General features: G+C 43.7%; 1 protein-coding gene across 1 annotated transcript; it reads right to left on the bottom strand.

The window, feature by feature from the left end:
* Positions 1-3,458: 3,458 nt before the first annotated feature.
* On the bottom strand, positions 3,459-7,179 carry LOC138771844 (keratin, type I cytoskeletal 42-like). The gene is made up of 6 exons (XM_069951851.1): positions 6,985-7,179; positions 6,272-6,354; positions 5,343-5,499; positions 4,008-4,169; positions 3,800-3,925; positions 3,459-3,683 (listed from the first exon to the last, which is right to left on the bottom strand). The coding sequence occupies exons 1-6, from the start codon at positions 7,153-7,155 to the stop codon at positions 3,459-3,461; spliced, it is 924 nt and encodes a 307-aa protein (XP_069807952.1). The 5' UTR covers positions 7,156-7,179.
* Between the last annotated feature and the right edge of the window lie 5,552 nt (positions 7,180-12,731).

Here is a 12,731-nt window from a genome sequence, read left to right as displayed (position 1 = left end):
ATTATCACAACTCGAGCATGCTCAAGTCCAAATGTTCAGCATTTGAATACCAATGGCTGAAAGCGTTGGATGCAACCCTAGGGACTCCAGGATGGCCTATGACACTTTGGCAAGTCCGATGGACGCTACCCATAACTTTTTTTCCGCCAATAGGACATCAGACATTAAAGTATTGCAATGCTAACCATACTAACCAATCAGATCCCTGCTTCAATTGTCAATCCTGCCCTAAAAAGTTATAAGCACTAATCTGATTGGCTGCCACAGTAACATAACAAGCAAAGTGATGCCATGATGCTTCTAAATGACATCACAATATTTCAAGGAATCAGGGATCAGAGAAACAGATCTCATCCGCACCTTGCTGCCACCATTGAAAATAAACCACAAAATATTAATTACAGGACCATCCTCCAAATGCTCTGCTACAAAGACAACTGGATAAACCGGATGTCAACTATGTAACTATTAACCAATATTAATATTTGGACATTACAATGTTATAAATGTCAGAGAGATGAAAGCTGAGCTCTAATTGTTTGCTATAGGGATATACACATATTATCTGTTAGACAGTTTTGATAAATTCCCTGAAGGGTTTTTTTTTCTTTCTTTTGAACATGCCGAAAACTGGAAAGAGGATGACCCTTGTTCAAAGAGTACTGGTGACATATATATGCAACATTACTAGGGGGGGGGGGGAATGATTTTATGAACAATGGTTCTATTAATGTTATTTAGAAGAGGATAGATATGATAGATAATATTTTTGGTCATGTGAGTGTTATATGATGTATGATAGTTGCGGCTGATGTCTGTGATCATGTGCTAGGAGTGGATATGGGTTTCTATCTGCAAGATCTGAAGACTGTTATCATACCCACAATTTCTCAACACAGGCTATCTGTAACATCTGTGCCCATGGCGGGATTAAGCGCCAGCCTTTGTCCATATGGTATGGCAGAGGATGCGCTATTGACTGTGGTTTTGTGCACATTTTGTATTTTGTATTACACTGACAAGAACACTGCTTTATGTGTTCCATTGCTGTGGATTCCACCACACCCATCTGTTTCTTTGGCTGACTTTTTTTCTGGGCTTCATACGATTAGGGCCCTATTACACGGCCCGACCTCATTCCCCGCTCACTGTTATATGCTTCGACAGTGATGGGCAAGGGCGAGGGGGGGGAGGCTGCGGGAGGGGCTCCCCAGACAATATTTAGATCATCCGGGTGGCCTATAGAAGAGAGCTCTGGTGTCCCTTGCCTCTTCCGAGCTGACCACAGCCGCTGATAAAGTTTTTAGAACTATCTTTGAAGTGACAGGCAGCTCAGCCCCCCCCCCCCCCCTTCAGAACAGAAAGCCCTGCCCCCTGTTGTTTCAGGAAGCCCCACCTCAATATGTTTAACCAAAAGCACTCCTAATGAGTGCTTATAGTTGAAAAGTGCACTGACAGAGGGAGGAATCATTGGCTCCCTTCTCTGACAGCAACTCTTAAGGCTACATGCAGTATTCTGCCTCCAACCACAAGAGGGTGCTCTCTTCTCCTGGCTCCTGGGGCATGAGTTACTTCACTCATGCAGAGCAGGGAGATGAGTGCTTGGAGGAGAGCTGCAGGCAGATGAGCATGCCTTTGTGTTTTTTTATTACAGATAAGGCGATGCCTATATGGTTGGGAGCTGGTGAGGGGAGGGTTAACTAACAAGGGAGATGCCTAACCTCATGGGGGGGATTACAGGGGGGTGTTTACAGTGGAGTCCCAACAGAGGGTGGCTACCTACAGGAGGAAAAGGGGGACACAGGGACCTAACTACTGTACGGGGGGCAAAGAGGGGGACTAAGTACTATATTGGGGCACAAAGGGGGCTTATCTACTATATGAGGGTACAGATGAGAGGGCTTATTACTGATGCCTGTACTGAGGTCTGTAATATGCTGGGGTCTATAATATGCAGGGAACCTGATACTGGGGTGTGGTTATATGCTGGAGGCCTGATACTGGGGTTTGTAATATACTGGGGGGCCTGATACTGGGGTGTGTAATATGCTGGGAGCCTGATACTGGGGTGTGTAATATACTGGGGGCCTGATATAATAGGACAATATAAAACTGGAAAGATTAAAAAAAACACCAGGGGCGCACCTAGTGTATTACCTAGTGTATTACTGCAAACTGTACATTCAAGTAAAAATGGTGGCTTTGGAGCCGCTTACCTGGGGTGGTGACAAGCTCGACACCGCAGATCGCAAAATCAAATAACAAGCCTTTTTTAGGTTAAGGTCCCTGTTACAAATTTGACATTTGGGCTACGTAGGTGTAAAATACTACTTCTAATACTACTAATAATAATAGAACAACTACAAGGATACATATTATGTAAAATAATAATTAAATGTTAATCTGTAAACTTTATGTACTATGTAATTACTACTGTAATGGAATTCTCTTTCTAATCTCCATAGTTTTACATTTACCTTCTGGAGGGCTTGATGTCATTGGGGGTGATTCTTTAAATCTTGTAAATTCTTTAACTCTAAATTGTAAAATAAAGATTAAAAAATGAGATCGTTTTCAGACCCAAATATCTGAAACAATGAATTATTGAAAATTTTTTTTTTTTTTTTTACCATCTGTGTACAGGACAAAAATATGTGGACCCATACAATGCTTTTAGTGCTCCACTGTCTTGTTTTCTTGCGTCACACAGGTAGACATATTGGATCTTGGAGCTGGGGTCTAACCAGTGGGACCTCCCCCCATCATCTTAAAGCGAATGTATCATCAGATACATTAGTTGTTAGTGTTGCCCATGGATAGAACGGCGCTGGTGTGAGGAAGCCGCTGCCGCAGTCCTCTTTTCGAACAGTGGCCCAATACCCGTATACGGCACTGTTCTATTTACAGGCACTGCGAGGGGGTGAAACTGATGGTACATTAGCTTTAAAACAGGGCTCAGAGTATTTGCTGTAAATCGAGCAGTGATTAGCTCATGTGTGATTAGCTCAATGCATTGTCTATTGAGATAGTTGAGTACAAAACATGGCTACCTTCTGCTGTATTAATGGAGCCAGGGGGAAGTGCATGGACCACTGACCACTCTATTCACACAAAAGCTCAGAGCCCTACTCTCAGACCCTCGCAGTGTCACACATCCAGTATCCTATGGACAGATCACCTGTTCTATCTTACAGTGTGAGCATGACTGGTGTAGTTACCAAGTCAAACCAATGGCCTCAAGTCTGAGAGCCAAAAGTGCAAACCACTGATAAAATGGTGTTATGCACTCATGCAATACAATAGTGTTACAGTATTAGGAAAGATCATGAAGATTTTAATAATCTCCCATGAATATATACAGTAGAGGATATACTTGGTTTTTGTATTGCCCAAGCCACTATTACTGACACTATTCAATATATTGGATAAATAATATGTTAGTTTGATCAGGTTTCCACTCACACATTGTCCTGTTCTTCCAGCAACCTCTTGTACGTGGCAATTTCCATTTCTAACAGATTCTTCTGGTCCATAAGATTTTTATACTCTGCATTTTGGCGTTCCAAGTCATATCTGATCTGCACAAGTTCTGCCTGCACGTTGTCAATCATGTCCTGGAGTTGAGCAAGTTCTGAGCTGTAGTTGGCCTCGGTTTCTATCAGATTACTTTGTAGAGCAGATTTCTGCAATTAAAACAGTATCGGAGTCAGGAAAATCTTGTTTATTAGCATAGAATGCCACGTCGATCAAAAAGTGGTTATCCACCAGGTCTCTAAGTGTATGTTAGTGCTAACCCTACCATGTTCAGTTGACTCTCCAGGTCAGTCTCCAGGTTCTGTACACTTCGCGTTAAGTCAATGATTTCAATTTCCAATGACTGTAGATTGGCGGAGCTTGACTGGACTTGGGAACTCAGTTCTTCAGACTGTAGAAAGAAAGAAAGTCTGGTGACCATGTGATGGTTTAGAAAGTGGTAAAACAAGATCAAGAAAATAGAAGAATATTACCCTTGCAAGAAACATGGCTTCAACATCTTTAAGGTTCTTTTCCATCAGGTTCTCATATTCATCTCGAATCTCAGACAGGACTCTGGTTAGATCTACAGCTGGGGCAGCATCTAACTCCACATTTACTCTGGCACCAAGCTGACCTCTTAGTGCGTTGACCTCCTAGAAAAATAGAGATACAGTGGTACCTTGGTTTAAGAGTAACTTGGATTGAGAGCGTTTTGCAAGAAGAGCTCAGTTTTTCAAAATTGTAACTTGGTTTAAGAGCATTGCTTTGATTTAAGGGCTTCCTGTACTGGGTGGGAGGGCGAATGGGGGAGGGGAATGGTCTGCATAGCGGGGTCCACAGCCCTGTACTCTGACCCAGGAAGATCCATAGCAGATCCACTTCAGGCTGGGGCTTACATCAGGGGACAGGAACGTGGAGGTAATCTCTCCATAGCTGTAACCCCTCTCTTCCCAGACAGAGTGCTGCATGTATGTGCCCACATCTGCCCTGTTCATTCCTTCATGCTCCCTGCAGTCTCTGTAAGCCCTTGGTGTTCCAATCCTCTACATTACTGTACAGTAACTTATAACATGACATATTCAGCTGTTTTATAAATGTTTGTTTCATTTGTTTTACATGTTATTCAGAATAAAAAAAACAAAAAAAAAAACATTATTTTTGGGGTGTGGAACCAATTGTCTGCATTTCAATTATTTCTTATGGGAAAATTTGCTTTGGTTTAAGAGTTATTTTGATTACAAGCGCGGTCCCGGAACAAATTATGCTCGTATTCCAAGGCACCACTGTATAATGTTCTGATAAAAAAAAAAGTATTATTCATGGTATGGTACTTATTACATTGTTAAAGCGAATGTAGAAGTAGTGATTTTTTTTTTCACTACCCACTGGGATCCTGGTGGCAGGGTCCTTTTTTCAAAACACTGCCCAATTCCCCGCAATAGGTTCCATTTTCTTCTTTTGCAGCAGCCCGCTCTATGCACTGGAGGTGCTCCCTGGGTAACGATATCCCCTCCCCTCAAAGATGCGACTCTGATTCTAATGAAGGTGTGTCCTGGGAGGGCATGGCATTACACTGGTGGCACTGGACCCACCTGGACTGCACAGAACCCAGTGTGCAAGAGTAAAAAGCAGCGTTTTGAAAAAAGGACCACCCCAACAGGATGAACAACTCTTCTCCATTATCTAGTGACTATAACCTGTAATATTAGATATCACAAATGTATCCAGGCCCCTTTTGAAGTCATTATTAAGTTCACTTGACATCTGGCATCTGGCGTTCCATTGCACATACAGAATGCATGGTGCTCATTTTATTGTTATGTTACCTCCGCATGGTTCTTTTTTATTTGCTGTCGTTCTTCTTCCAGGTCCTGAACCTCTGTATCAAGGGTAGATTTCTCCTTGGTGAGTCCGTCTAACATACTACGAAGCCCACTCACATCTGCCTCCACGTTGCGTCTTAATCCAAGTTCAATATCATACCTTGGGAAAAATAAAAAGTATCACAATTGGTTTATGTATTCTAATTCCCAATTTCTTAGTAATTCTTCTTGGACTTTTTATCTTCACTTTAAAGTCTGTGGGGGGGGGATTTACGAAGACCAGTGTACAAGTACGCCGGTGTTATATTAGGCCCCGCCTTCTTTTTGTGGCAGGAGGCGTATGCCTCCTAGTGAATCTGACCGGCCGGGCGCATGAATCTGTGCCTGGCGTAACAAATCTACACCTGCTTCCAGGTGTAGATTTGCGTTATGATTTGTGTCTGCGAGCAGGCGTAAATCATGATAAATGAGGCGCAGGAGAAGGCGTACGCCAGGGAGAAGGGGCGAATTTTCGTAAATCCCCGCCTATGAGTCTCACCACTATTGGGGACTGTGCACCCTCTATCTGCTGTAAACAGTGAACAGGCTTTTGTGTAGTAAGTGAAACATATTAAACATCCAAAAAAACATCCAAGGAACTGGTCTATGACATTTTGTTTCCCAATCAGTTGGTCTTCCTCTATCACAAACAATACCCTATTGTTTCAGATGATCATAATGGGGGTATACTTTGTAGTGTCCATGTTGTCACCACAACAGTCAGTCCCTTCCTAATTCTACTGAAGTTGATCTGGTTTGATTCCAAAGAACCTTGGAAAGATGGGAGGTCTTCTGGCTTTATAGCTGTAATACAGATGATAAAGGTGGACAGGGGAAAAAACTTGGATAATTTTCATTTATATGACTATTTTTTTTTTTCTCCACATACTCACTTATTTCGGAAATCATCAGTGGCCCACTTAGCGTTGTCTACTTGGAGGGCAATTTTTGCATTTTCTCCAGTTGACGTGCGGATCTATGTGGAAATAATTTACTTTAGGTATGTTGAGTAAAGAATCTTTAAGGAGAACATCTTCCAACAAAACTGTATGCAGTACTGTGCAAAAGTTTTAGGCGGGTGTGGAAAAAATGCTGCAAAATAAGACAGCTCCTGTCATGAGGAGCCTGATTGCCTCCCAATTTTTATTCTGCAGGAGGGCAATGACCCCAAACAAACAGAAAAAGTCATTAAAAACTACAATCTACAATGTAAACATGAACAAAGAATCTTGGAAGGGATCTTTTGGTCCCACAGAGCTGTCTGGGATTTGTGTAGCATGATCCACTGAATATCTGAGGTTACTTCTCCAAGATGTCTGGAACAACCTCCCTGCCAATTTCCTTCAACAACTGTATAAAAGTGTATCTAGAAGAAGGTGATTGAACCAAATGTTGATGGGATTCTTTACTTTAATTTTATTAATTGATAAAAATGAACTAAATTACCAATTCTAAAAACAATCTTACTGAGCAGAACCCCCCCACACACACACACACACACACACACCACCACCACCACCACCTAAAACTTCTGCACAGTTTGTTGCCAGAAGCATAGTGTAAATATCTACCAAATACATACAATAAATAATTTCAAAAAGTTTACCTGATTTTGTAGCTCATCAATAGTGTTTAAGTACTGAGTGGAGTCAGGGGGTGTGGTTGGAGCATTGCTTTCATACCACTCAAAAATCTTCTTCTCCAGTTGGATATTTTCCTGCTCTAGAGATCGAACCTTATCAAGATAAGATGCTAAACGTTCATTCAGATACTGCATGGTTTCCTTTTCATTAGCACTAAGGAGTCCCACCATCTTCCAAGTTTGATGGTCCTCCGAGTGACTTCCGTGGCTTTGAGCATCATAAGAATACCCATGACTTTGTCCAGCACCCAAAGATGTATGAGTTCTTTCTTTATAGGTTGAACTTCCATGAGCACTTGTAGACTTGAGGTGATCTCGAGTAGGGCTGTGGAATCTCTCATGGTGAGAACTGTTGGAATAGTGGCACTTGTAGCTTTTCACAAGAGAATCTCCACCGCTTCCAGTGCTGGATTTATGGGTAGAGTATCCAGACTGGACTCCACCAGTTTCAGGGAAATAAAAGCTTCCATAATTGAACTTCTGGGATGAAGCTGGGGAGTAACTTTTCTTGATGTTGTATCTCATGGCGTTGGTCAAGGTGAAGTCTTGATTAAAGAACAACTATACTTTGTCTGAAGAACCCTTTTATATTGAATACAAGGGTGTTGTGGATTACTGAGCAATGTTTATAGGCTTTTTACAAGCATCTAATTCCTTTATCTATGGTTCATTGAAGCAAGAATGACGTTTGAGCCGCAAGTGACTTATATATACGGTCTGAAACATAAACATATTGGGAGGCGTAGAGTCTGTCATACCTTTATTGTGCTCAATAGTTTACAGCTTTTAGGGTTGTGTCAGCATCAAGGAATCATTCATACTGGATGTTTACAAAGATGTTATTACAATTGTTATTAAAGTAGGAATGCTAACTTTATTGTTATGATTTTTTTATGCTACTCCTAGGGCCTGTTTTCCATTGTCTCAGGGTTAGAGATTATTATAAGGGAATAGGATGGGTTCACATGATTACATTTTTTTTCTATCTTTATCTATAGAAATTATCACAACTCGAGCATGCTCAAGTCCAAATGTTCAGCATTTGAATACCAATGGCTGAAAGCGTTGGATGCAACCCTAGGGACTCCAGGATGGCCTATGACACTTTGGCAAGTCCGATGGACGCTACCCATAACTTTTTTTCCGCAATAGGACATCAGACATTAAAGTATTGCAATGCTAACCATACTAACCAATCAGATCCCTGCTTCAATTGTCAATCCTGCCCTAAAAAGTTATAAGCACTAATCTGATTGGCTGCCACAGTAACATAACAAGCAAAGTGATGCCATGATGCTTCTAAATGACATCACAATATTTCAAGGAATCAGGGATCAGAGAAACAGATCTCATCCGCACCTTGCTGCCACCATTGAAAATAAACCACAAAATATTAATTACAGGACCATCCTCCAAATGCTCTGCTACAAAGACAACTGGATAAACCGGATGTCAACTATGTAACTATTAACCAATATTAATATTTGGACATTACAATGTTATAAATGTCAGAGAGATGAAAGCTGAGCTCTAATTGTTTGCTATAGGGATATACACATATTATCTGTTAGACAGTTTTGATAAATTCCCTGAAGGGTTTTTTTTCTTTCTTTTGAACATGCCGAAAACTGGAAAGAGGATGACCCTTGTTCAAAGAGTACTGGTGACATATATATGCAACATTACTAGGGGGGGGGGGGGAATGATTTTATGAACAATGGTTCTATTAATGTTATTTAGAAGAGGATAGATATGATAGATAATATTTTTGGTCATGTGAGTGTTATATGATGTATGATAGTTGCGGCTGATGTCTGTGATCATGTGCTAGGAGTGGATATGGGTTTCTATCTGCAAGATCTGAAGACTGTTATCATACCCACAATTTCTCAACACAGGCTATCTGTAACATCTGTGCCCATGCGGGATTAAGCGCCAGCCTTTGTCCATATGGTATGGCAGAGGATGCGCTATTGACTGTGGTTTTGTGCACATTTTGTATTTTGTATTACACTGACAAGAACACTGCTTTATGTGTTCCATTGCTGTGGATTCCACCACACCCATCTGTTTCTTTGGCTGACTTTTTTTCTGGGCTTCATACGATTAGGGCCCTATTACACGGCCCGACCTCATTCCCCGCTCACTGTTATATGCTTCGACAGTGAGTGGGCAAGGGCGAGGGGGGGGAGGCTGCGGGAGGGGCTCCCCAGACAATATTTAGATCATCCGGGTGGCCTATAGAAGAGAGCTCTGGTGTCCCTTGCCTCTTCCGAGCTGACCACAGCCGCTGATAAAGTTTTTAGAACTATCTTTGAAGTGACAGGCAGCTCAGCCCCCCCCCCCCCCCCTTCAGACAGAAAGCCCTGCCCCCTGTTGTTTCAGGAAGCCCCACCTCAATATGTTTAACCAAAAGCACTCCTAATGAGTGCTTATAGTTGAAAAGTGCACTGACAGAGGGAGGAATCATTGGCTCCCTTCTCTGACAGCAACTCTTAAGGCTACATGCAGTATTCTGCCTCCAACCACAAGAGGGTGCTCTCTTCTCCTGGCTCCTGGGGCATGAGTTACTTCACTCATGCAGAGCAGGGAGATGAGTGCTTGGAGGAGAGCTGCAGGCAGATGAGCATGCCTTTGTGTTTTTTTTATTACAGATAAGGCGATGCCTATATGGTTGGGAGCTGGTGAGGGGAGGGTTAACTAACAAGGGAGATGCCTAACCTCATGGGGGGGATTACAGGGGGGTGTTTACAGTGGAGTCCCAACAGAGGGTGGCTACCTACAGGAGGAAAAGGGGGACACAGGGACCTAACTACTGTACGGGGGGCAAAGAGGGGGACTAAGTACTATATTGGGGCACAAAGGGGGCTTATCTACTATATGAGGGTACAGATGAGAGGGCTTATTACTGATGCCTGTACTGAGGTCTGTAATATGCTGGGGTCTATAATATGCAGGGAACCTGATACTGGGGTGTGTTATATGCTGGAGGCCTGATACTGGGGTTTGTAATATACTGGGGGCCTGATACTGGGGTGTGTAATATGCTGGGAGCCTGATACTGGGGTGTGTAATATACTGGGGGCCTGATATAATAGGACAATATAAAACTGGAAAGATTAAAAAAAACACCAGGGGCGCACCTAGTGTATTACCTAGTGTATTACTGCAAACTGTACATTCAAGTAAAAATGGTGGCTTTGGAGCCGCTTACCTGGGGTGGTGACAAGCTCGACACCGCAGATCGCAAAATCAAATAACAAGCCTTTTGCAGCCAGTCCGCGGGGCCGGGAGATCCCGGTGGAGAATCAAAAGAAAAATTATGCCAGCTGGAGGTACAAGCGTGCAGGAAGGTCTGGGACTTTCGGTGGTGCTGACGGCGCCAATGCGTGATTCTTGTAATAAAGCTTTGATTTTACATCAAGTACTACTACTCCCATCATTGAAGGAGTGATTTCCATCTGATGCCATCAGCGCCACCAAAAGTCCTGGACCTTCCTGCACGGTTGTTCCTCCAGCTGGCATTAACCTTCCTTTGAATAGGACAATATAGGGAGCATTCTGGGGGAAAAAAACACTAGCGACCATCCACAGCCTACAAACCACACCCACAATAAGCCACACCCCTCTCTCAGCCTGTTCAGTATCCACGTGTAACCATCTATTGGCTGGCTGAATAAACTTTCCATGCTGAAGGCGAATGAGTGCTGCGGTTTTCTGTTTCTCCAGTGAACATTCATTAAAAAAAGGACACCTTCCCTCCCAGGCCCCCCACTTTCTAAACAGATGCTGAAGGCCCTGCCAGACACTTGCGCTAGCAACAAAATATAAGACAGCGCACCATAGCGTAATTCAGACAGGGCTGAGGTGGTGAAATTAAGCACATAGAACAAGTGGCGTAGCTATGACGCCATGACGACCGGGCCCTAAGCTAAGGGGGGCCCGCCGACTCCCACCCCCCACCCCCCTCACCACTTTCTGTCACTTGCAATTCTCCCCAATTGGCTGTGATAATGACAGTCGGTTTGGGGGGACTGCACTAAGCAGGCCGCATATTAAAAAAGGCGTCGGCCGTGCAGCGGACACCCTCCCTCCCAGGCCCCCAGCTTTCTAAATATGCAAAACAAGAGTCCGTGGAGCCTCGGTTGGGAGTCTCAAAACACGGGATAGCCAGATATCTCTAGCCTGTTGCCACAGGGTGCCTCCATGATGGGGAGAGCACCACACCATACCTGATAGATAGCCCCTTAAGTCCCACTCGGTTGCGAGTATTGGAACATAAATAGGGAAACAACAGGGTGGCCCTTTTTTGTCAACGTCTAACTAAAGGTGCGAGTATTGCGATCATGACAAGGGCTTGCCAAGGCAGACATCCATCCACAGACAGCCGTTTCGGGGTATTTGCCCCTCATCAGTGTGGAGCAGAATTCAGTTCAGTGATTGCTGTGTTTTGTTGGTTGATTTGTCATTGCCCCAACCAGCCAGAATCCTGCTCCCCACTGACGAGGGGCAAATACCCCAAAACTGCTGTATGTGGATGGATGCCTGCCTTGGCAAGCCCTTGTCATGATCGCAATACCTTGAGTTAGACGTTGAAAAAAAGGGTCCACCCTGTTGTTTCCCTATTTGTGTTCCAATACTCGCAACCGATTGGGACTTAAGGGGCTATCTATCAGGTATGGTGTGGTGCTCTCCCCATCATGGAGGCAACCCTTGGGTACAGGCTAGGGATATCTGGCTATCCTTTGTTTTGAGACTCGCAACCAAGGCTCCACGGACTTCTGTTTTGCATATTTAATTTTTTGGGGGCATCAGTGGAGACTCTTGATTGAGTACTTCATTGGAATTTTTTCACTGATCTCCTTGAGTTCAGTGATTACTATGTTTTGTTGGACCCCTGCAGTATCAGTCCTCTGAGTGCTGACAGCCCGACCCTATTACATGCTCCAGGAGGAGGAGAAGGAGGCACGAGATCTGCTGCATAAGGTCTGATGCTGATCAGGGGGGAAGAGGACAGGAAACAGCTTACGGGGGTTACAGGGCAGTCCCGTCCCCCTGCAGTGGAAGCTCCGCCCACACACTGCCCGGCAACATACAGGAGAAGAGAGGAGGACTATGTAAGTGCCTCAGTGTACTGAACTGTGTGTGTGTCTGTGTCCCTGTATGATTATATATGTGGCTGGCTGTATGTGTATGCCTCTGTGTAAAGCGTGTATGTGTGTGTGTGTCTCTGTCCTTGTTTGAGTATTTATGAAGCCGACTGTATGTATGTGCCTCTATGTACAGCATGTATATACGTGAGTGCCTCTGTGTACAGTGTGTGTGTTTGTTTGTGTATGTGTGTGTATGACTGTATGTAAGGGCCTGTTATACAGCATATGTATATACAGTATACATACACATATATAGAGCCACACGAGAAATCCCATTGAGGAGTTGTAGGTTTGCAGCATGTGGCTCTCCAAGTTGCAGATCTTTGACAGCCAAAAACTACAACTCCCATCATGAACTGCCAGCAAGACATGATGGAGGTTGTAGTGCTACAACACAGAGAGGCACAGACTGCAAAACTACAACTTCCATCATGACCTGTCAACAGGACATGATGGGTGGTGTAGTTCTGCAACTACACCACCCATCATGTCCTGTTGACAGGTCATGATGGAAGTTGTAGTTTTGCAGTCTGTGCCTCTCTGTGTTGTAGCACTACA

This window comes from Dendropsophus ebraccatus, chromosome 14 (assembly GCF_027789765.1).
Source record: "Dendropsophus ebraccatus isolate aDenEbr1 chromosome 14, aDenEbr1.pat, whole genome shotgun sequence".
NCBI lineage: Eukaryota > Metazoa > Chordata > Amphibia > Anura > Hylidae > Dendropsophus > Dendropsophus ebraccatus.
The sequence above is the reverse complement of the archived record's forward strand: the minus strand, read 5'-3'. Positions and strand labels throughout refer to the sequence as shown.